Source organism: Delphinapterus leucas, chromosome 15 (assembly GCF_059928025.1).
Source record: "Delphinapterus leucas isolate spDelLeu-1000000601 "Yukka" chromosome 15, BTC_Dleu_Yukka2, whole genome shotgun sequence".
Classification (NCBI taxonomy): domain Eukaryota; kingdom Metazoa; phylum Chordata; class Mammalia; order Artiodactyla; family Monodontidae; genus Delphinapterus; species Delphinapterus leucas.
The window spans coordinates 64,421,384-64,447,074 of NC_143143.1; the positions used below are offsets into that span (position 1 = coordinate 64,421,384).

The 25,691-nt window shown below is 40.4% G+C and overlaps 1 protein-coding gene across 19 annotated transcripts in view; it reads right to left on the reverse strand.

Moving 5' to 3' along the window:
- NCOA6 (nuclear receptor coactivator 6) overlaps window positions 1–25,691 on the reverse strand; it is a 98,065-nt gene that overhangs the window by 12,367 nt on the left and 60,007 nt on the right. For 9 of the 19 annotated variants that reach the window (XM_089896765.1, XM_022592611.2, XM_022592608.2 and 6 more), the window contains 8 exons: window positions 22,429–22,557; window positions 21,038–21,883; window positions 18,849–18,995; window positions 15,215–16,331; window positions 12,554–12,675; window positions 6,433–9,372; window positions 3,409–3,477; window positions 482–518 (listed from right to left, as the gene is read on the reverse strand). In XM_089896765.1, coding sequence (XP_089752891.1) covers window positions 482–518; window positions 3,409–3,477; window positions 6,433–9,372; window positions 12,554–12,675; window positions 15,215–16,331; window positions 18,849–18,995; window positions 21,038–21,883; window positions 22,429–22,557 — 5,407 coding nt within the window. Of the gene's footprint in view, window positions 1–310; window positions 361–481; window positions 519–3,408; window positions 3,478–6,432; window positions 9,373–12,553; window positions 12,676–15,214; window positions 16,332–18,848; window positions 18,996–21,037; window positions 21,884–22,428; window positions 22,558–25,691 lie in introns of all 19 variants that reach the window. The other 10 variants (XM_089896762.1, XM_089896761.1, XM_089896759.1 and 7 more) reach the window with 8 other exon arrangements.

Below are 25,691 nucleotides of genomic sequence, written 5' to 3' on the forward strand. Positions count from 1 at the left end.
TCTCACAATGGTCAGAATGGCCATCATCAAAAAATCTAGAGACAATAAATGCTGGAGAGGGTGTGGAGAAAAGGGAACATTCTTGCACTGCTGGTGGGAATGTAAATTGATACAGCCACTATGGAGAACAGTATGGAGGTTCTTTAAAAAACTACAAATAGAACTACCATACGACCCAACAGCTCCTATATATTGAATGCTTACTATTTACTCACTATGCTGAGTGCTGAAAATGTTATGTCATCCAATTTTCAAAACCACCACAAAAGGCAGGAACTTAGCCACCAAGTTTTGTTAAAAGAAATGTTACCTCTGAGGGGATGGTACTCATGACAGCTCCCTACTTCAGCAGGAAAAAAACTGGTACAAAGAGTGAAGGAAAAGGACAAGGTGAGGAAAGGTTTAAAGGTTGAGAAAGATGATACCTTTCAAAGAGGCTTACGCCATATTCACGCTAAGTCTGCAGAAGTGATCATCTTACCTTTGTCCAGAGACTATGGCAGCATTTGCCTCGAGTTCTGTTAAAAATACAAAGGACAGAAATGAGATGTAGGAGCTTCTGGCGTATATGTCCACAGGGAGAAGCTAGGTGTCTATGAGAATTCTGAATGCCTTGTTTAGGCTAACGGGTCTCCATGCGCAGCAGGATCCTCACCCTAACGTAGTAAACAGACAGAGTTGGCATGGACACAACTCAGTTGTCTGGAGCATAAGATACTTAGTCTATTTTTATTTCTACTCCATACTGTGAAGTAACCCTGTTTGGATCAACGTAACTAAATTACATTGCCTGGTTCATATTTCATCCAGCTATAACTATTTTAGTAAAATAATCCTCTTCCTCTCATGTAGAAGAGACTGTTTTCATTCTTAGAATATCTCTTCCCTCTTGACATATTTTTTTTTAAACAGTAATCTTCCAATATGTCTTAAATATCTATTAAGGATGCATTCTCCTCCAAAGGAATTCCTGAGTTTTAGAGAGCAGACTGCTTTACTCTGAGATATCACCTATACACCCCATTATGTTCCTCTCTTCCTCAACCTCTCAGCAATGCCCTCTAAAAAGGAAAATCTCTGTCATTTGTCTAGCAGGGTTTTGCTTAAATGAGCATCCTATGCGTTTACCAGGCACTTCTTTATTAGCACCAGCAGGAAAACATCTTCTTCCATTATATGCCTTTAGGTAGTTCCATCTTTTCCAAAAGATCATCCCTGATGCATCAGATAGCAGTCATCTCTCCTGCCTCTGGTCTCCCACAGTCCTTTCCCTGTCCCCCATTTCAGGGAATTCAACACCTGAAACACAGTGTACATGTCTAACCTACCCTACTTATTACACAGTAGCCTCCTTGAAGGCAGTGGAGTCAGAAGGACTGGGTTATTTTGACCTCACTGCTTATTAGCCATGTGACCTTGGGCAAACAGCTTGACCTCTCTGTGCTCAATGTCTCATCTGAAAAATGGCGATAACCACTTTACCCACCTCAAAGTTAAAAAGATTAAATTAAATAACACATATAAAAAACTTAGTACAGCAGCACTTAGTAATAACTCAGTATTAGCTATTATTAGTATTGCTATGATGCTCATGTTGATGCAGCCTTCACGTAAAGAGGCTGTCCTACTCTGCCTTCAATGAAAGATGCTGGCAGAGGAGAGTCCATGCTTCTCATTTGTTATTTAGCTCCCCATATCTAACTCATAAAACCTGGAACCCCCTCCACAAGAAATAGATACCAACTCACTGAGTCTCTGCTGCCTTGTTGGCTCTGCTGGAGCAAAGAAATGTGTGCTCAAAATAAATGTGTGCTCAAAAATAAAAATGGCTCAAGTCAAAAGAGGTTTACTACAAAAAATTTTGGTTAGTTTGCTCTTTTGAAACAAAATTCAATGCTTTTGACAATTTTAACACTATCACAGCTAATTCATATAAGTGGAGATCAAAGGGGTTTTGGTGAAGGCAATTATTGGCGTAGGCAGTATTTTAAGGAGATTCATTTGAGCCAAACTTTTAAAAGGAACAAGATTCTTCAGCAAATTACTCTGAGAAGGAGGACATATGATATGGTAAAGTCCATCTTCTGGAGAAAAGAGTTGGGGCAGGAGATGGAATTCCCTTCCCCTTTCTAGTTGCTCCTTTTCTCATCAAAAATGAGTTTTACTATCTAATTCCTTCTCTGAAGAATTTGTTCCATTTCTACCCTTCTCAGGTATCATGTGGGTAGTTGGTAGCAAACGAATCTGGGTGGCTAAAATGTTTTTTGCTTATCCATTTTTTCAGAGGCCTGGTTTTACCCAAAGAATGTACAATAGAAAGTCCTATCCATCATATAGGACATGGCACCCTGAAGCAGGTTTTAAAATAATCACAACTTTTACCTTACTTTTTAAAAAAATATTTTAAATTTTATTTATTTTTAATTTTTTTTGGCCACCCCATGCAGCTTGTGGGATTTTAGTTCCCCGACCAGGGACTGAACCTGGGCCCTCGGCAGTGAGAGCACAGAGTCCTGACCACTGGACTGCCAGGGAATTCCCAACTTCTACCTTACTTTTACTGACTTAGATTCAAAATTAAACTTTTTTTTTTTTTTAAATTTTGTCAAGTGTGTGAACTGTATTGTCAGCGAGACTCTAACTTCCTTGTGGAAAGCAGTCACACTTCTTTTTTTGTGGGGGGGTATCCCCCAATAACCTACAAATGACAAAGAGCCAGGTAAGACTAAACTGTAACAAATCTATAACCTTTATCTGCTTTGGCAGTCTAATCTTGACGGCTGTTACTGCCATCAAGATCCTCATGCATTCAGAGCTGAGCCAGCATTTCACAGTAGTTATTTGTCAGATTAACATGGGCTCCACCTTCCAGAAACATCATCCCTAGTGCTATTTACAATATCTTGGTCATGGGAAGAAACTTAACGCCATCTAGACATGACTGAAATGACTCTGACTCCCTGAGGAATGGCTACCTCACTGCAGCGGAGGTTTTTGGAAGAAGCCTCCACTCCTGTCATGATAATGCAATTACTGTCTTAATGCAGTAATGCCTCCCACCCCAGTGAGTTACTGTATGCCAATCAGTCAGCTGCCAGCTATGGGTGCCAGGGTCATGGAACAGGGCAAACTCTGCAATGGAAACCACCCACGGCTTGGTGGCAGACAATAGGCACTGAGATGTCCTTCTTGAGTTCCCTGGCTGACACGAAGAATGCGTCAGAGAGCAAGCTGGTCAGGGGAAAAATAACTTCAAATAGTACTGCATAAGCTCTGCCACTCAACCAAAGTCTGCTCTGAAGCAAATAGATAAGATAGTTTCAGCCACTTCCTGGCACATTGAGGACAGCAGTGGTTCCTTCACATGTAACCTATTCTACTCAAGAAATTTTCCAAGGTGGGCCTTACCTGGTCTGGGAACAGACCCCTGCAGTGCTGTGGCTGGAGTTTCCTTTGGGACTAAACTCTGTGAAGGGGCTAAGGCAAGAAAAAAAAGAAAAACAAAGAAAAGAAACAGGGCTTTAACATTCTTTTCTAAACAAAGCAGAAAGCATTGACTGAATCAAGGGCTAAGTAACCGCTAAAATACACATATTCTTAGAAAGCAGTACTTGAAGTTAACTTTGAAAGTACAGTACATTCCAAAACTTGCTTAAAAAATTAACTAACACTCAGTAACACAGACTAATGCCGGGGGGGGTCTGTTTTTCCTTTTTGTATGTGCCAAGATCAAGGAAGGATATGGCCATGAGGACAACAGCACCCATAATTTTTGCTTCTTGGGGTCAAGTTCTGCCCAGTACTCTAAAAAACCCAAAAGCATACTTTAGTAGGCAACCCAAACCACTTTCAGAAGGACAATTATACCATTCAACCGTAGCATTTAAAAAATTGTCTCAACCCTCTAAAGACTACATTCCTTGAGACCTGAAATGAATCATATATTGTGTACTTTTCTATAGCACCTGGCAAGTGTGATGGGCATAAAGCAGGTATTCAATTCATATTTAATGAATCAAATCAATTTGATGTTATCTACTTGTTTTATCTATCAATTACCAAGAACTTACTAAGGGCAAGGCTCTGTGCCAGGCACCCTTAGAGACCAAATTCCATTCTTCTTGCCCATCAGGACTCAGTCTAGTATTAAAGATATACACAAGTGGTACTCTGGAGTCAACTGTGATGCTATATGAAGCAGATTCATAAAGTATAAAGTACTATGGGAGTCCAAAGCAAGGAAGATCAATTCTAAAGAAATCTGAAGGTACACTAAAGGGAGAAACATCAGAATTAGGCTTTGAAGGACAGAGAGAACTCAGGCCATTGAAGAGGAATGGAATAGAATACACAATGTACTCTAGAATGGGAACTTCTGGGATCATACCGTAAAGATTGAAGACATAGATATGCCACAGTCACTCAAGGTTATGTCCTCCCATCTTGACACTCAGTCTACCATCCTAGATAAACTCTACAACAATAAGTTTTACCCTCATGTGGAAATTGTGACTTGTATAGATATCTCTCCCTGCTTAGTCAATGATGCATTTGTGTTAAGAATTTATTTTGGATGCTTATCTAATAAAGCTTAAAACTGTACCTTAACTTTTATTTTTTACTCCAGTATTGGTTTCTCACACTTTCAAGGTAAAAGCACAGAAGCCCCTTGAAAAAGAATGGAAATAATCTTAACTGAAATTGAGAAGTTGTTTTTCCAACTACTGGTTCATCTCCCTAACGCTCCTATTATTTCTCTAGGATTACACAGGATCCAGATAAAAGTTATTTTCTAACAACTTCATCGTTATTCTCTTGGTATCAGAGGGAAATTTTCCCTGAAAGGAAGTAGAATGGAAACATTTAATAGTGGAGAATATATTTAAGTTACACCAGGTTTTTAAAAAATTCTTAGGGCTCACCTACATCAACAGAACTAGAACCAGAAATATACAGCACCCAGCCCTATGAAGTCTCTGTCTCCTCCAAGGGCAGAGAACTCCTTAAAGGCCTTTATCCCTCCCTCTATCTCTAGTTTTGAAGTGAATAGGCAGAGAGAAGGGGAATTAACCTTTCCAGGGCTCTGTGTGAGGCAGTGTGCTGGCTTTTATGCTAAGCCCGCTCAGTGAATCTTTGTATAAATTCTGGGATGTAGTAATTACAATCTCCAGTTTACTGGTGAAGTACATGGCTTACAAGAGGTTAAGGGATTTATCCAACTGCAACTGGTACCAGTGGAGCTAGAATTTGAACCTTGATCCTACCAGAAGCTTGTGTTCTTTCTGCCCCTCCTCCTGCCCCTCGAAGCATTTGAGCTGCATAAACAGGTGCTATTGGCTGGCCTAGGATACAGCAAAGGTCCTTTGAGCTTTGGCAGTGTTTGACTGATTCCACTCTGGGGAAATAGAGCTTCTGTACCACTTAAGCCTCACAGAAGGAGGAACATTACGTATGTGTGGGGAGGGGCGGGTGCGGGGGGGAAATGCCAAGGGAAGGAGGGTAGATGTAAGGACATCTACGTTTCCATCATTAGCCCACCTTACCAGTACATAGGAAATAACCTGAACTAGAAATACATGAATGGAATGGTCTAATTTTCAAAGAGATTGCATCAAAAAGAAACTGGCAATAAGAATTCTTTACCTATTATTGAATGATTACTATATCCCAGCCCCGTGCTAAAAATGTTATATACATTATCTCATTGAATCCTTACAACTACTATTGTCCCCATTTTACAAAGGAGGAAACTAAAGTTTGGAGTAGTCAAGTAACTTGCCTAAGCCCAAACAGCTGGTAAATGCTGGCACCAACCTAAGCCTATCTCTCAACCACTTTGCTCCTCCCATGTCTATTACCACGAAAGCTGGTTTTCTGGAAAGCTCTCCCCTGGAGTAGCCAGTCAGAAGGGAAGAGTCCCTGGGAGAGAGTACAATGAGGAAGGGGCTATAAGAAACCTGCTCTGAACAGTTGAGAGCAAGTCTTTACCACAGTAAGGAGAACCTGCAGAAACTGTTGTTTACCCTTAAGGGACATGGTTAAACTGGAGGCTCACAGTATAGACTTTGAATGAATACTGAACTCTGAGCTTCAATCTTCTCACCCACAGAATGGGGTTAGGGCTACCTGACATGGTTGGTATGAAGATGATGTAACACAGGTGAAAATGCTTCTTTGTAAAATGAAAAATTTTATGTAAATAAAAGGTATATGATTATTTCAGGAGCTGAGAGAGAACCGTATTAATGAATGTAAACAACGTGGGATTTTAAAAGGGAAGTATATTTCCCAATGTACTTCAAATAAATGAAACTATCACTATTGCCATTTAGCCCATTCTTCTTCCTCCAAGTAGAAAAGGAGTCATGCTTTCTCTTGTGGGATAGGTCATCAAAAATTGACACGAGATGATGCCAGGCCCCAAGTACATACCTATGCTGGGTAGAAGCTCTGGATGAGATCCCACCTTCTCCTCCACTAGGCCACCTGCAAGTGGCTCAGATGCTATGCCAATATGATTGTTTTTTGTGGTCGGCGCCGCGGAGATGAGCTCAGAGGGTACCAGAGTGGTTACTATCGAGCGTACATTGGTGGGGAGAGTACTGCCAGGTAAGCTGGGTCCTGCTGAGGCGGAGCCTGGGCCCACAGGGCTAGAGGTCATTTTTAGCAGAGTGGGTGCTGGGGGTGTTGGGGTTTTACTGTCCAGCTCTGTGGATAACTGCTCTGTTCCCATGAGCCCTGGAGCTGTGGTCTCTAGCCCTTGGCCTTCAGTTTCTCCATCTGCACCATATTGTTCTTCCCCTTTCTCAAGAGAGCCTGTAACTTTTTTACACGCCTTGGTCAGCAAAATCTGGCCGATTTTGTCCACTTTTCCTTTGCCCTTACTAGATGAGACTGGGCTTCGCCGGTTGACAGAGGAGCCTGGACTATTGGTCAAAAGGGGAGAAACCACTGTGGTTGACTGTGAAGAGGGCAGAGTGCTCTGATCTGCTGAGGTGCTCACCTGAGGACTAGTCTCCTCTGGATTCAGTTCTTTTACTTGCTGGACAGGGGGATGAGGAGGGACAACTGGAGAAGTTGTACAAGGTGGGGAAGGAAGCTGAACAGGGGTGGCTCGTGAGTTAAGGACCAAGGGTCGACCTGTCTGTATGTTTGCAGCAGGACTACTGGAGGGGGCATTAGGCAGTACAGGAGCAGAAGAAAATTTTATATTCTGAGGTATGTGTAAAGGGCCAACGACTGCAACAGAGGGAGGCATCAAGCCAGAGTTGGTTGTCAGTGGGGTTGCAGGAATTGTGCTTGGCTGTGATCCTTTCATAACCTGAATTATTGAGGATGAATTGATAAAGACAGGTGTAATGAACTGAGGCCGGGCATTTGACTGAGCAGCTGACTGTCCCTCAGAAACCATAACCTTGCTACCCACATTGGGCATTGTGACAACTGTTGACATTAATGCAGACTGCAGGTGAGTTGGCAGAGCTGCTGATGTGTTAGCTGAAGTTGTGATGGGATTGGAAGTTACAAAAACAGTTATCTGATTTGGGGGCAAAGGAGTGGAAATGGAGGAAGAGCTGACAGGTCTTGACATTACTTGAGGGATGCTTGGTGCAACATTAGAACTGACCTCACTCAATTCTGGATGCACAAGGGTTGAACATGGCTCGTTACTGTGAGGTAAATTTAGGGAATTAGAGGGTTCTTTAGAAGACGAATCCTGCAGTGTGGGAATGACAGATGCTTTTTTCAGGTCCTCTCCAGAAACTACTGGAGGTGTTACTTCCAGATCTGTAAGCCCAGGGGGTTTAATGGTCACATTAGGAGCTCCAGAGTTATCAAGAAGTTGACTTAACGATGTTGGTGCTTCCCTCATAGCAGGAGACACCAAATTTTTGTTCTCTTCGATACTGGGAAGTTTGTTAGTATCCGAAGGTTGCCCATCCTTTTTGGATTGATCTTCAGGGGCAATTTTAACTTCTTGGGCAGGGACTGCTTTTAGCTCAACGTTTACCTGCTCCTTCCTACCCTGGGAATTCTGGGAGTCGCTGTCCTGAGGCACAGTCAAGCTCTCCTTGTTTTCCTCAAGAACACCCCCTATTGCAGCCACAGGCATGGTAGGATTCTGAGGATTCAGCCCGCTGTTAGGGAAGCTTCCAGGTACAGGGGGGTTGGCCAAAGGAGTAGGACTGACCAATACGTTTCTTGGCAACTCCACATTTTGCAACAAGGTTGCATTAGTTTGAGAGGCAAGAGTAAGTTTAGGGGCTTTTGAATTTTGTCTCCCTGGACTTGGGGTGGTTTTCCTACTTGACCCAGGACTAGACCTGCGACTGTTGCTTGGACTTGCCCGTTTTGTTGCTCCAGAATTAGACTGCTTTCCAGAATTCACCACCACAGAATCTAATTTGTGAGTCTGTGGGGCAGCAAAATTGGAAGGATTATTCATGGTAAGATTTGAAGGTGCTTGTCCGATGGCCTTCAAAGTTGTTGGATTTAGGCCCTGTTGATCAAAGCCTCTGTTTAAATTTGGCCTGGGAGGTAAAGGAATATTAATCTGTGGGGGGAAGAGTCCTGCTATGGAGGCATTGAGTCTTTCTGGTGATAGACTGATTTCTGAAGGTTCTGTGCTGGGAGGGCGGTTGTTGGGTGTCTGAGGATAATAGGGTCTGGGGCTGGCTCTGTTTGGTGTTTTAGGCCTAGATGTTTGGGTTGGGGCAGCCACATTTGGAAAGTGGTGGCCATGAGAGCTGGGCAGGGAATTTACAGGAGGCTGCTGGGGAGTTGCACCTTGAGTTGTCGAAAGGGGTGATGGTCCAGGTTTTGGCCCTGTCATCATTAACTGATTCTGGGAAACCACTAAATGTGAAGGCATGCTATTTGGGCCTCCTGAGACAGATGGTACTTCACTGCCACTTGCTTCAGGGAGTGAGGACATCTCTCCCAGTGGTGAGCTGGAAGGATTCTGGGGGTTCTCCTGGTATACCATTTTCCTTGAACTGCTTCCCAAAGGAGTATTCACAGGCATTGGCATTCTTTGCTTATCAGGTGATGGCGGCACGGAGGCAGGTCCTTGCAAACTGACCATGACAGGCACACTGCCACTCTGCTGCATGGGCATTCTCTGGGAGTCCGGATTCAGGGGGCCCCTTGGGGGATGGACGCTCTGCGAGACTGGAAGCCTAACTGATTTGGGGTCCTGCTGCATCATGAGCATCATCATCATTTGCTGCTGCTGCTGCTGCTGAGACTGTGGCTGACTCGGGGGCGGCGGCGGCTGCTGCTGTGGTGGCTGGGGTGGGGGCGCCACATGCTGCATGAGCTGAGGAGGCATCTGCTGAAGTGGCCTCTGTTCAACTGGTTGAGAAGGATAACCTAAAACGAGCCCCCAAAATCAGGGAAGTTAGATTTTCAGCAAGAAAAGCTTTGCTACCTTTAGAGTATAGCCAAGAAATACTCATCTAGGTTGCACAGACTGTGCACAAACAGCTCAGGCGTGCCCGTTCCCAGGGCGGGTATGGGCAGCCCCTCATTCTTTGACATAAGCAAAGAGGCACACTGCTTAAGGAAGCAAAAAGCAAAGCATCAAGAACCTGGAGCTCCTCAGTCTTCAGGGTTTGAATAAGGCATCACCGCACTAAGACTGTAATAGACACTGTGCTATGCACTGAAACTGGCCAAGTCTATACCAGCCAAACATTCAGATGACACGAGAAAAACTCCATCAACAGCAAACAGTTGACCGCCCAGCATTGGGGTCTCATGCAAGCATAGTAAATATTTCATTGTACTTGTGAATGAAGCATTTAAGAGTCACTTTTTTTCTGTTAGCACAGATTAATTTTTTTAAGACTTGGTTTTGTTGAAAACGCCAGCATTGAAGATAGCCTTTTTATTCTTTCAACAGAAGTAAGATATAAAATTCTAGGATTCAATTCCTTAAGGAAGAGGGATTTAAAATTACTCCAATCCATTGGCTTCACACACCATGCTGCATCCTTCAGGCTCAGTTCTTTGGGAAACCCAATGAATTAAACTGCCCCTCCGATGTAAATCAGTTCAATAAATAGTAGGAGCTAATAGAAGCTGATACACACATTGAAAATAAAATGAGGGCACTGAAGTTCTTTTTACGAATATTAATTTCTGTTTACTTTCTTACATGTAAAACTTTATTTGGAGAAATATTTTCTATGAATCCATAATTGAAGAATAAGCAAGAAGCACAGCCCTCAGGAATAAAAAATAATTTCAGGAAAAGAACTCTGAGGGACAATGCCTTATAGATTTCTAGAAGGCAACATCTCAAATGATTCTTTCTTTTTTTTTTTTTTTTTTTTTTTTGATTCTTTCTTTTGTGAAGATTTTATTTGGCATTTTAGAACCAAAACCTTACACAATCAGCAGAAAGGATGAAAAGATCATTAACCAAGAATAAAGGCTGTTCAGTGGGAAAAAGCGGGCATATAACTGGGATACATACAATTTCACAAACTAGATTTATTTCACTGTTGCATGAAAAATACATTAGGAAAGTTTTACGAAGGTACAGGCATAAGGACAGCTGGCCCTGGCAGTCAGAAGTGTTGGCTCAAGATTTTCAGAGCAGCTCTCAAATGCTGCTGATCCACAGGGTCACACCCTGTGTTTAACAGCTAATCAATGTCTTCTAGCCAATGACAGACATGGCACCAATGAGTACAATGTGCAGAATCCAGTTTTGAAGTTTCTTTTTAATCCTTTTTTGTTTTAGGCCCAACTAACCTCTTTACATTTATAAAGCCAACAACATATGGCATTTCTATAGGTTTAACTCAGGTTCCCATGTTAAGAACTGTAATTTCTGTAGAAGCCTTGATGTCAGGGCTATGATACAAATGCCTTTTTCTTTAAAATTAGGCCACCAGACAGCATAAATACCAAAGAGAGCAGCACAGACAATACAGCAGCCTCTCTCCAAAGTAACAGTTAAGGGCATGGCTACTGTAAAGGTTCCAGAAGCTGGAGGCAGCAGTCCAAAGGGCATTAATGATAAGATAGATTGGGTTGTTGTGACAGAATGGTGGAGAGGGAAAGCTAGGACACACACACGTGCATATAACATAATAAAAAACCAAGTTTATTAATCAAGGGATGAAAATTCATATGCCTTTAGGGGCCAGACCGGTAATGAAGAAGAGAAGTGGGCTGGGATAAGACAGTAGTAGTTCTGTGGACAGAGCCAAACTGCAGAGCTGATGCTCTAGCTAAAGGCATTTAAATTCAGGTTTCTGTTTGGTTCAGGATGCTGCATGACAATTCAAACATATCGTAGGCTGAATTCAGCCTACAGGCTTCCAGTTTGCAAACTGTAGAAAGGAAGCAATAATGTGTGTGAGAACCCCTGGGATTTAACAGAAGAATTCAGATGTATCTGAGGGAAGAAGGCACCTTCCTGTTCATAATGCCTCTGGACCACCACCAAAGACTGGTGACCTCCCAGCCTCAACTGTGCTGCTGTAACTCACTGATGGGAAGTGTGGTGTGCCCAAACAATTTGTAATAAATAACACAAAGTATTGACATCATAATGAATTCACTTTTTTTTTTGGATTCACTTTTAAAATACATAAATTAAGGGTGGACTAAAGTTTATCCCTAAAGTAACATCACTTACACTTACATGCCAAAAAAGGAGGTGGAGGAACTAGAAAGGAAGAAACAAAACATAATCCTTTGTATACACATGGAAGTGTGGCCTAAATGTGACAGGCTTGTGTGTCTTCAACTGTGTCACAGGGGAATAAAGTTACAAATCACTGCTTAGGCCAAGAGGAACCAGGTATAGAGACACTGTGGCAGCTGACCTTGGTTCTATAATACCTAGGTTGGAATGAACGAATTTTAGGAGACTTTTTCCTTTTCAACATAATTTTCAACATTTAGAGGATGATATTATTTTATAATCAGAGGAGCATATAACACAGAGGGCTTCAACAATATTGGTCCTATTTATTATTAACCTGGGTAGGAAGTACATGAGTGTCTCTTTTATTACTCTTTACATATTTTTTATGTTTAAAGATTCATAATAAAAGTTGTATTTAAAAAATCTTATTTTAAACCCTGGTAGTTCTCTGCTTTGAGAAAGCCCCAGTAGGAAAGGCTGCAGGAAAGGCAGGCAAGCAGGATTAGAGTGAAAACATCTTTTCATTTAATCTTAATCCATTTTGATGCCAACTAGAACCTTAATATTGACAAGAATAAAGAGGCACTTGACATTTTAGTCTGATTTTATGAAGACCTAAAATAATGAAGACTAATTTGAGCAAAATACGCACACACACACAAACACACACATACACACAAATACATACACACACATGCCTTCAGAAGTTATATTTGAAATTTTTTAACTTAATATCAAGGCACAGTTTCCAAATACTAGACACATTAAATCACCAAAGTAGCCTAGTTAGTAGACAAAATAAAATACTATTGTTTCCTTGAAAAACAGACTTATAATGCTGTAAATAAATGATGAGAAGCATATAAACTTTAGTTAACATTTTATCACCTGGTGGTCGGTTTGAAAATTCTGGCAGTTTAGGGCCTGAGTTGTCCAAGTTAATTCCTTGTTCTCCAGGCAATGGCTGCTGATCAGCCTCCTCCAGACCAGCTGGGCGAGTATCTGGGGTGCTAAAACATAAATTACACATTTGAGAGTAAATTGTATAGTTTATACACAAAACTAAGCTTAACCCCTCCCCTGTTTCTGAAGAAATCCATTTGCATTATCATTCTTAGCATTATTTACATCTCTCTAGTCTGATACAGTATTCAATATTTGACATAAAAAATCTGCCAATTTCATTAAATGTTAAAATCCACTTAATTTAATAACATGGCTATTTACTCAAAGTGTTTTCTACAAATTTCTGATATAATGATTTTCATGTAATCATCCATCCCTTAGATGTTTTAAGGGATCATAGTTTGGGCTCTCAATATTATAAAGTACTGTGCCTATGAAACCACATTATCTTTAGGGTAGCTATCAAATTCAACCAGGGAGTCCAGGTTCTTTTTTTGTGAATATTGCAGTGGTGGCTTCAACAATTCATAACACCTTGCAAGAAGCTGTAGATTGGCTAATGAAAGTGGTATTCAGAGAACAAAGAAAGCCGGAGAATACCAGAACAAAGCTAATTAATTTTGTTGCAGAATGTGTATTTAACAGACATCCCCATTGGCTTTGGGATGCTTTCATTTTTACCTGGATGAACCTTAGAATTTTTAGTGGGGAAGAAAAAAATGTTACCTACTAACACCCACATTCCCAAAGAACCAGAGTGCTCACAGCCCTCATTTTGTTTTTAATCTTACTCTTAGCTGTACTTTTCTTTTCTACCTTTTGTTTCCCTTTGCCCTGATATTGGTCACCCACTTTTAGACAGTATTTTACCTTACTGTACTCTCTGTAGTTTCATAAGCCTTACCTTAAATCCATTTTAAAAGCCCTAGCACATGGGAATTTAGAACCTGAAGCAGGTCCTGAGCACATGCAGATGCCTGTATCAATATGCTCCTTATATGACTTCTCTCTCACTTCAAATTATAGGCAAGGATTCTGCAGTATCCTTTACTTTCAAAGAACTGTATTGCTAAAAAATATATCTCAGATACCTATTCCAGTTACCTCATGTTATGGATGGAAAAACAAAGGCCCACAGCGGTGTTAGAAAACAGGTCCAAGGTTCCATAGTAAGCTAGAGGTAGAATTGGGAGCATGCACTCTTACTTTTAACTTACTGTCTCCCTTCCTAGGAGCCTTGATGCTGTATAAGGCCCTTTTCACAATCTGTAGCCCCAACAAGTAAGCAATCTCCCTAAGTGCTGGTGCAGACAGCAAAAATCCATACAAATGGCAACTGAAGAACCTTGCAATTTTACTCCTAGATTACTGGGAGGAATAAATATTGCCACAGAAATGTTATTCCCACACAGGTCGATAGTAGTAAAGAATTTAACTTAGAGCTATTGGAAAAATCAGATAACCAAACGGGTTATTAATTCTGAATTCAAGAAAAATATAGGTTGTTAATATACAATTATTGAATTTTGATTTATAAGATTCAAGAAAAAAGTGAGTATGATATAATATTAGAGTACAACCAAAGAAATATTGTGAGAAGGCTGAGAGAAAGGCAGTTGGTTTTATTTTGAACATTTCTGTTTCCTTAACTTAAAGCTCCCCTACTCTCTTCTATAGTTCTAGCAATTTATTTGAATTAACCTGTTTTACACTCCTCAGTCACTATTTTCTGGCAATAAGTGTCTCTGAATTTCAGTTTTATAATTAAAGGCAGAAAATCCAGTTTAATCAATATTCCCTTTGGAAACATTTTATCAAGGCAAAAAATATAACGTAAATTAATGCTTAGCTTCAGGAAATGTAATATAAATTAATTGCCCTTCCTGCTATAATCTTGCAAAAGAACTCACCTTTACCAAAAGGGTAACTGATTTAAAAGGTCCAATCATCTTAGCATGAGATTTTAAGCTGCTGCTGCTGATAAAGAGCCTTTAAAGGAAAGGCACCTGTACAAAAAATCATTTCTATTTGAGAGACAGAAGGGGGTCTCCATAAACGGTTTTCATTTCCAAAACACATACAGCCTTTCTGGTTCCCCAACAGTCATTATAAACCTGACATGCTTTGTGGAGTTGCAGTGTGGCAGCACTGGCTACCTTTCAGGCTCTGAATGCCACAACCCTCCGGAGACTACAGACCTAAGAGACATATATCAGTTGACTGCAACGTATGAACCTTGTTTGGCTCCTTATTTGAACAAACTGTAAAAAAAAATTAATTTGAGATAATCAAGGGAAATGTGGACACTGTCTGGAAATGTGAGAATATGAAGGAAGTATTAGTTTTTCCAGGTGTGCTAATGGTATCGTGTGGTCATAAAAAACACAAAACAAAGACAAAAACCTGTCCTTATCTTTCAGAGGTACATACGGAAATATTTAAAGTGAACTTGCTTTAAAATAACCAAGAGGATAATGGGGAGAGCATGGATGAAGGCAAGATGGATTATGAGTTGATAATTTGAAGCAGGGATAATTTCATTATACTATTCTTATTTTATACATGTTTAAAATTTTCCATCAAAAAAAGTTGTTCACATAGAAATAAATGAATAAGATTTTAGGCAAAACTATCACAACCTACTTTAGATCCTGCTGACTATTTTTCTTCTTCCGAGGGGGTTTCTTCTTCTTCGGTTTATTTGCGTTGGTATTATTTTGCTTATTGTTTACCCCAAAATGGCCTGCAGAGATATCACTCTGCAATAAGTTGACCAACAATGGGCTTGTTAGCGTGACATCCTTATTGACCGGGAAGCCTGGATTCTGACCACAGGACATCTGATTTCCATTGGGTGCTCCACTGAAAGGTGCATTGAAAGGCATCCCATGGCCTGAGAAGTGGTTTCCCGAGGCACTGTTTCCCTGCATGGCCTGCACGTGGGGGGGGACCATGTTGCTTTGTTGCATGCTAACATCAGGCATCATCTGAGACAAGCTGACATCGTTATTTGCTGTAGTAGCAGGATCGCCATGCGGCTGCGCCATATGTGGGCTGGGCCCTGGTGGCCTCAAGACCTGCCCCTGAATCCCCATAACCTGAGATGGACTGTTGTTCACGGGCCCTTGCTGAGGCAGCATCTGTCCTGACATCTGTCCCGTAAACTGCACCATGTTTCCTTGCATGTTTGGAGTTGGTCCCCTCATTATCTGTGCTGGTCCCGACATGACATTAGATTGGTTCTGAGTGTTAAACTGTTGCTTATTCCCCTGCATCTGATTGGTCATAATCTGCTCTATCATTGGGTTCTGTTGAAGCAAAACTTGCCCCTGAGGCCCCATCATCTGGTTATGTGGTGCCATCATTTGTGGGCCCTGCTGGGGAAGCATCTGCTTGGGTGGGGTCATCCTCTGGGGCGAGGGCCCAAGATTTTGGTTCTGAGGATTCACCATCATCTGACCCTGTGGCATAAGCTGGGCCCTTGAAAGGATCATAGGGTTCTGAGGGTTCAAGGTTCCTTGTTGCTGGACCATCTGGCCCTGGGAGGGCACGATCTGCTGGTGCATGCTCATCAGCTGAGATGGTGGGCCCTGCTGGGGCTGGCCTTGCATGTTGCCCAGGTTCACCTGAGGAACCCCAGAACTACCAGCCTGTTGGTTGTTCATGTTGCCATGAATTCCCATGAGGCTGGGCTGCATCATATTTGGTGGCCCGTGGGACACCTGCATCTGGTTTTGAGGAGGACCAGCTCCTTGACCACCTTAAAAAAAAAAAAAAGGCACAGTTTCAGAAAGTAATACTATTATCTTGCTGGTATTAAGATTCTCAAATTACCTTAATTAGAAAAACACAACTCACCCATATCCACTGACCAACATAAACAAATGTGCTGTGCTTAACATACTTCTTTGAGTTTTCCATAGTATGGATATGTGACTGGTGCATATATTCTCAGTGACCATACAATAGAGAAGGAGAAACCGTTTCTTTACTCCTATTTGGTAACTTAAAGATAACATTTTGAAGATCAATAAAGTTTATTTTCTCTTAGATTAAACAAAGAGAAAGGCAGCATCTCATTATTTAAAAATGATGTGCAGCTACCTTAAAATGAAGAAAATTTATGAAAAGCACTGTAGGCTAGTGAAATAAGCTCTGCTTTAGATGAGTCAGGAAGCAAAAAATGTGATGTTGCCACTTAAGAAAACCTCAGCAAAGTTGAGAAGACATTTAAAAATGCTCCTTGGAAAACTAATAATGACTTTCAAAGGTTATGCATGTGATATCTGGACTGACATCTGGATGTTACACTGTAAAGAAAAGAACAGCTAATACTTCTTAAAGACAGGTCTCCTCTGCCCCAATGTGGTAAAAATTATTTAATCTTGATCTGGAAGCTGAACCTCTGGTGGAACTAAAAGACAATTCAGAAGCTGCAGACAGAGGACAGTCAACAAAAGATGTTAAAACTTCAGTGACCCTCCCCTGTGGCAGTCCCTGGTGGACCACATGGGACATGTTTTATTCTTCTAAATTATTTCTAATTCAGACAAAGAACACTGCTTGGCTTGCTGCAGTGTTTACTTATTGTTGGGTCTTTGGGACTTTCCTATAACTGCTTATATTATCTCTCCCTTTTTGCAGAATAACCTTCTAGCTTATTTTATCCCCCCCCTTTTTTTTCATTTTTAAATGGAGACTAAAAAGTGGTAGCCACAATGAAGTTATGAGCTCAGTCCATGCTCCAGCCAGGAGACAGGGGACAAACTATCCACTGTTAATACAATCCAGATTTTTCCTGAATCCTAAGGAAGATTTTCTAAACTGGCCTTAAATTGAATTCCATGACCACTGTATATACAATATACACTAATATACCAGTGTATATTCATCCAATCAACAATTATCTATTGAGTACCTAATATGTACAAGGCATTTTTGGTACTGAGGTAACATCAATAAACAAGATAGATCAAATCCCTGACCCCTTAGAGTCTAGTTGGCAAGAGTAAAATAACAAAGTATTTTCACAGGAAGAAGTAAAAGCTAACAAGAGAAATAATGTAGGGTAGGAGAAGAGAAAACGACAGACGAGAGTAGAGCTCTCTTAGATGGGATAAACAGAGAAATCAAAACAATATGTGCATGTGGGAGGAAGGCACCATATAAAAATATATCAATAAAATAGTTGTGCTTATGTGGAGGAATTATGAATGATTTTATCACCGTTTTAAAACTTCCTATAGAAAACATGAATCACATAGCTCAGGAATTATAGTTTTGCATTAGCAGATAGGGGAAGTCATGCAATTTGCCCTACCCTTCTCTAAGCTTTCAAGAGGTTTTGGTTTTTTTTTTTAAGTTTAAAACTATTCTCCTTCCTTAGTGATTTATAATTAATGTTGGAACCACATAACTGAACTAACTCCAAGTGGGGATCGGAGTTCAGAAAATATTTGTGCTACCTCAGTCCAAATTTCCTGAATGAGAAAGGGTAAGAGGGTTAGTCATGTGTCACCTTAAAGCAACCAGAAACATGAAGTCTGGGCTTATACAATGTTGCTTACAAATACTTTTTAGCCATTCTGCTCCACACTATTTGTCCTCCTAACCTGTAATGATTAAAGCCTGGTCTTCAAACACCACAGAATTCAGACACTCAGCATACACAATGTTAACATGAACTATAAAGAGATTTTAAAAGCCACAGTTGTTCAAAATGCCATGTGCCTCCATGCCTCTGTACCTATCATCTCCTTTGCCAGAAACACCTTTTGCCCTTTCACTAACTGAGCGGTCAGCAAACTATGGTCCATGGGCCAAATCAGGTCCATTGCCAGTTTGTAAATAAACATGAATTCAGAGTTCAGGAATATAGTTTTGCAGTAGCAGACAGGCAGGATGGAACACTGCCATGGTCATTCATTTATGTATCGTCTATGGCTACTTTGGTGCTACAACAGCAAAGGTATGTAGTTGCAACAGAGAACATATAACCTGCAAAGCCTAAAATATTTACTATCTGGTTCTTTTCAGGAAAAAAAAAATGCTGACCCCAGCTCTACCTCAAGTTTTATCTCCTTTCTTTAGGTGGTTCTAGATTCTCCAGACATTTTACCTAATTTCAATATATCAGTTATTGCCCTGAAAGAATAATTATTTATAGGTCTGAAACTAAAGGGAAGGACCAGGGTTTCTATTTCTCTGTGTATCCTTGTTGTCTACCTACCTCACAATGTTCAATAAATGCTGGCTGAATAAATCACAGAAAACAAACCTGCATGCTGGACATTTTGATTTGCTTGCAGCTGAGGGGCTCCTGAATTCCCAGGGGTAGTTGCTGTGGTCGAAGGCACCTGACCTTGCATAAAGTTCGGATTGGCCTGTCCTGCTGAGAAGCCAGGTGGGAGGCGTTTAGGCATTCCTTAATAGAAAACAACGAGTAAGGCAGTTACCTAGCAAATTTATACTCTTGCTTAGATGTGGAATGAATAAGGAAGGATGAGCTGCATGAAGTCTCCACTGGCTTAGCTCTCTCTGTCACACTGGTAGGATCTTTAATAAGGTTGGGAAAGATGGTTAAAAAAATCAACACAATCTCTTACATGAGCATTGTCAAAATGAAAAAGAAATACTAAAAAATTTACACTTAGAACATGCCAAGGAAAAGATGGCAATCTGCTCCCTAAATGTGATCTGAGGCCACGTCACAGCAAGGTTTAGGGCTCACTTTTCTGTAATACAACGGACCCCAAAACTTTACATACTTTAACACAGGTACCAAAGGAATATGCTAAATTCTCTCATATTCACACAAACTGATAAGAACTACTATAAAACAAAGACCTGGGTCCTGATATTAAGCATACACAGGTGATTTTTTTTTTTCCATTGAGGGAAATGGATGATAATTTCCTTTGTGGAAAATTTCTCCCCAATATTGTGCTTGTCTCTTTGGAAGAGACGAGAGATCAGAAACAATTCACAGGAGCGTCAAAGTGAGGGTATATTAAATTTATCATTACACCTTCCCCTCAAAAGGATTGCTGAAATACTGACAGCTATGGTACCAAAAACCGTACTCTGATGCAATCTTACTAAAGTAATATTTTCTTTTATAGGAAGGTTTAATTTCAGAAAACAAATCTGTAATAAGGAGAATCTCAGAACCCACTCATAGTTTATAACATAGGCCTGGATGTGGCCAGATCACCTAGGTGAGCACATCACTTGCTCTATGAAAAGCATTAAGACCTAAGCTCACTTAAAATTTTTTTGTATTAGTCCATTTATTTAAGGGCCAAATTTTCATTGTCCTGAAAAACGCTCTGTAGACAAATATGCATTTGTCCTTTCTTTAGCAGTGACAAGTCCCCATTTGCATGCTTCCATTGTAATTAAATCTGTAATCACATTTGCAGGAGGGACTACCCAGCTTCCACTGATCCAAGGCTAGATGCCCAGAACAGTGAAGTTTGGAGCCGAAACATTCTTGCACTTTCTAAAAACTTCTTAGGATTCAAATATTACCGCCTGCATGTCAGTAAAAGTAATTACAAGAGAGTGAAAAAAGACTGATGAGCAACTTAATTTCACCAGAAATCATGGGAACATGCCTTTGCTATGTTGCACTAAAGATGCAAGGGTTTTTTTCTGGGTAGGCAATGGGTGTCTTTTGGTGGGGGGTATGTTTATCAGATGACGGTATTACTCTCTATACTTTACTGAAAAGCTCCAAGCACATTCATGTGCACTAGATCAATGATTAATAAGAATAAATAATAAACATGGAGATGGATAAGTTTTACTGTAATCGTTTTACCTCTCACACATTAAGCTCCATTGCTTTTTCTTCATACAAGAGGCACCTTACAAAATAAATAAATAAATCTCCTTTAGGTATAACTGGTGGAATTCCCTCTCTAAGGAGCAGGCATTGGCATTATAAAACTATAAAAGGCAATGATTTCTGAACTTATTCCCCTTTATATTTTAATCAAATTTAACAAACACCATGCTATTTTACTAACTAGGATTATCAAAATTGAAAATCAGAAGGGCCTTTTCCCCAGCAAAACCCTATTCTTATCTTTTCATTTTTGCTCTATTGCATAATCTTAATGTTTTCAACAGCTGAGTAGCTTAAGCTGTTAATAAAATCCTGTTTCTTCTGGACGTTTTAATTTACTAGTAGAAGATCAAGCAAAAATATTTTGAAAAACAAAATGAACATCTCTATATTGAATTTTACCTGCATTTTTATCCAGAGGGCTAGCTTAAACATAACCAGTAAGATGCTGCATAATGTATCAAGTTAACTAAGTCCTATCAAGTGTCACCACTATATCCACAAAACCAAATAATTACATCCTTATTTCACTCCCTCCATTAACTCTAAAAATTGAAGTTCTGCTAAGATCTATCTCTAGTAAATTTACCAACACAAATGGCTTCAGTGTTCCTCACCTCCTAGGCCTGGATGTAAACTCTGTGGCCCCTGATTTGGTGGTTGCTGCTGCATCACCATGAAGTTAGGTGGCACGTTTCCCTGTTGAACCATAGGATTCCGACCCGGAGAGCTGACGGGCTGCTGAAATCCCTGGGGAAGTGGGTTATTTTGAGGTGGCCTTGGTCCCATCTGCTGCTGAGTTTGGTTAACCGTTGGGGAGGATGCAGGAGATCCCTGCTGGAAGGAGGAGGGTGAGGAGGCAGGAGACTTGTTGGTGAGGTGGGGCTGCTGCAGGGGGGCTGGGACCCTAGAGGGCCCTCCCTGCAAGCTCTTCATCTGAGGAGCTGTGAACTGGCCTGGGTTGCTCATCTGAGGAAAGTTTGTATGGGCTTGTGAAGCTTGCTGGCTGCCAAAGGGATACGGAGGGGGAGGGTGGGAAGGTGTCTGTACCGTGGCTAAGGATGGTCTTGCCTGGAGTTGCTGTTGCATTGGGCCAGGCAAGGGAGCCTTCTTCCACCCTTGATTTGCAGTCATTGTGCCCAGAGAACTCTGGGCTGGAGGAGGCTGAAGGGCTCCCGAAGGCAGCTGGTTCCAGCCTGGAGGAACAGGCACCTGAGCTGGGGCAGTAAACTGGGGTCGAATTCCCTGCGGCTGCTGCTGCTGATGTTGCTGTGGGGGTCTTGTCTGCAGCTGCTGCTGCTGTGGCTGTTGCTGCGGCTGCGGCTGCAGCTGGGGAAAATTAGCTGGGTTTAACTGTCTGTTCACAGGGACGGGCTGCATTGGGTGGTGCGGGGGAGCTAAAGATCCTGAGGGATGACTTTGCTGCTGTATATGGAGCCCAGAGAGGAGTGGATCCATTGCATCTGTTTAAAGACAGTCAACAAAGCAATAATTAACTTACTGCAACCTAGATCTTTCAGCAATCCTACAGTCTTGGCAATTCTGAAAATATAGAGTAAAATCTTCTGGGATCATTCAATGAAACATTTGTGAGCACTTGCTATAATGCAAAGCAACTGCCGAGATGACAGAAAGATGAATCTTGTCTAGATAAAGCTTATGATTCTAAGTGGATATAAGAGCCAAACATAAAATGTGGAGTATTCTCCAAAGCACATTCTGAGGAACTATAAAAAAAACAAAACAAATACAGAATTCTCGGTCATGGAGTGGCAGGACTAAGTAGGCCAAGGAATAGATTTTTAGGAATAAGAATAATGATAAGAATAATGAGAAATTCTGAGAAGGAAATGATGACTTTCAGCTTTAAGAAACTAGGGCAGATTTTACATAGAAGACAGCATTTAAGCTGCGCAGTTAGGAATTTGGCATCAGAGAGAGGTGAATTTTGTAATGATCTGTGCAGGGAGTTCAGCCTCTTCAATTCTCAAAGATTGGAGGTCAATACCTGACTGAGAAGCAGGGCGAGGAGTCCTGGGCTGCAGTTCTGAATTGGGGCCTGGTGCCATCATGGAAGATGACACATTTCCACCCTGGGGTATCATAACAGTGGCAGGGCTGGTCATCCTTATTAATCCTAGAGAAAAAAAAAATCCCTAGAATAGAGTACTGGCATTGGCACAATGTTTGTTTTTAATGAAATATTTCAAAAATATAAGAAGGTATGGAAAATTTTTATACCACCATCTACCTTATTTAAATCTACACATTCTACCCTGCCTCCTTCAGATATATATGCAGATACACCAGAAGCTGCCGCCTCCTTCCCAATCTCATTCCATTCCCTCCTTATCTTATATCTGGGGTTAACAGTTCCATGCATGTTTACCTTTCCTACATACATAAACTGCATTACATTTTTTGTACGCTTTTAATCTTTGTATAAGTGACACCATTCTATATGTATTCTTCTTCAGTTTCCCTTTTCACTTAATATTATTTTCTGAGATTCATCCATCTTGGCTGCTATAATAGTGCCCCATTTTATGGAACCGATAAATCCATTCTCCTGCTGATGAATACTAACTTTTCATCCTTAGAACTTTGCAGTGTCATGTATTTGTCCTGTATTCCACAGACATGTAAGAGTGTCTTTAGACTATATACTTAAAATTGCTAGGTTTTAAAGTATAAGCACCTTCAATTTTACTAGATATTGGTAAACTGCACTCAAAAGCGGTTACGCCAGTTTATACTCTTACTAGCAGTCTGAGAACTCCTCTTGCTCCACATCTTTCTAATTTCTTTTTATTTTTTAAAAATTTTTTGAAGATTTTTTTTCAAGTATTTTACTTATTTGTTTATTTATTTTTGGCTGATTTGGGTCTTCGTTGCTGTGCACGGGCTTTCTCTAGTTACAGCGAGCAGGGGCTACTCTTCATTGCAGTGCACAGGTTTCTCATTGCAGTGGCTTCTCTTGTTGCGGATCATGGGCTCTAAGTGCGTGGGCTTCAGTAGTTGTGGTGCACAGGCTCAGTTGCTCCGTGGCATGTGGGATCTTCCTGGACCAGGGGTCGAACCCGTGTCCCCTGCACTGGAAGGCAGATTCTTAACCACTGTGCCACCAGGGAAGTCCCTAAAGATTTTTTTGATGTGGACCACTTTTAAAGTCTTTATTGGATTTGTTACAATATTGCTTCTGTTTTATGCTTTGGTTTTTTGGTCGTGAGGCAAGTGGGATCTTAGCTCCCCGACCAGAGACTGAACCCACACCCCCTGCACTGGAAGGTGAAGTCTTAACCACTGGACCGCCAGGGAAGTCCCTCTAATTTCTGATACTATTAGACTTTCTAGGATTTAGCGTCTGTGCTTGTAAGTGAAAATAGCCTATAATTATCCTCTCTTCCTGTCCTTTAATTTTAGTATCAAGATTAAAACAACTTCAAAATGAGCTGGAAAGCATCTTTCCTCTTTTTCTTTGCTCTGAAATAATATGTGTATCTGTCTTTTAAATATTTAGTAAAACTCACCTGTAAAATCATCTGAGCCTGTGGTTATATTAATTGATTCATAGGGAGACAGATTATTTCAATTTCTTAAGTAGTTATAGATTTTTCATTTGATATGCCTTATTAAGTCAGTTTTAAATTATATTTTCCAGAAAACTGTTTCTTTGCCAATGCTTTCAAATTTATTAGCATAAAGTTATTCATGGAATACTCTTCTTTCCATTCTTTTTTAAAATTAAGGGATTCCCCTGGTGGTCCAGTGGTAAAGAATCTGCCTTCCAATGCAGGGGATGTGGGTTCGATCCCTGGTCGGGGAACTAAGATTCCACATGCTGCGGGGCAACTAAGCCTGCGTGCCACAACCACTGAGCTTGTACGCCTCAACGAGAGAGCCCATGTGCGGCAAACTACAGAGCCCATAGGCTCTGGAGCCTGCACGCCACAACTAGAGAGAAGCCTGCGTGCCACAACTAAAGAGAAACCTGAGCAGACCGCGCGCTGTAATGGAAAAAAAAAAGGATCCCGTGTGCCGCAACTAAGTCCCGACACAGCGAAAAATAATAAGGAAAATAAACAAATATTTTTAAAAATTAAGATATAATTCACATACTATAAAATACACCCTTTAAAGTGTATGCTTCTTTTCTTTCTTGACATTGCTTGTGCCTCTTTCTTTTTTATTTGTCTTACCAGGATCATCAATTTTAGTTGTCTTTTCAAAGAAATATCCTTTGGTTTTGCTGCTCTGTTCCACTGGGTTTTTTAATTCATACTTTACTTATCTCTGCTCTTACCTTTATTATTTCCTTCCTCCTAAATTATTACTTTGCTGTTCTTTTTCTCAATTCTTAAGTCAGACATTTGACCTGTTAATTTTCATTTGATGTTCTGCTCTAACATAAGTATCTGAGGGCTCAAATTTTCTTCCAAATGCTGTACTGTCTACATCTCACAAGTTTTGATATGTACCATTCTCATTATTCCCTTCTAAATATTTTCTAATGTCCATCATGATTGCTTTTTAAAAAATCATTGGGTATTTAGAACATATTTTAAAATTTCTAAAAATATGGGATATTTTAGTTGGTCAGTTTTTCTTTTCTTCTTCTTCTGCTTCTTTGTTTTTGGCCACTGACTTGACTTAATTGCACTGTGGTCAGAGAAAATGATCTGTGTGTTACCAATATTTGGTATTTACTGAAACCTGATGTGGGAATAACACATGGTCAATTTATATAAATGTTACTCTTGTAAAGATTAAGAATTCTTGAATTTTTAGTGTATGGTTTCTGAATATATCCATTATATCAAACTATTCTAATTATATTATTCAAGCTTTCTTTATCCTTACTAGTTTTTGCTCAATCCATCAATTACTAACCCAGGTGTGTTAAAATCTCCCCTAGGATTTGCTATCTATATGAATTCTGACCATTTTTGCCTCACATATTTTGAGGCTAGGTTATTAAGAACACAAAAGTTTAGCTATCTTCCTGAATTCTTCCTTTTATATTATACAGTGGTCCTTTTTATCCTCAGTAATGCTTTTTATCTGATAAAAATATTGTTATACTCCTTTTTGTTGGTTAATATTCATCTGGTTTCTCTATTTTTCTCTATCCTTTTAACTATGAACTGAGACCTTATGTTTTATATCATTCCTGTAAGAGCACATAACTAAATCTGAGATTATTATTCAATCTATTAATCACTTTCTTTTTATCAGTGCTTATAATCCATTTGCATTTATTGTTAATTACTG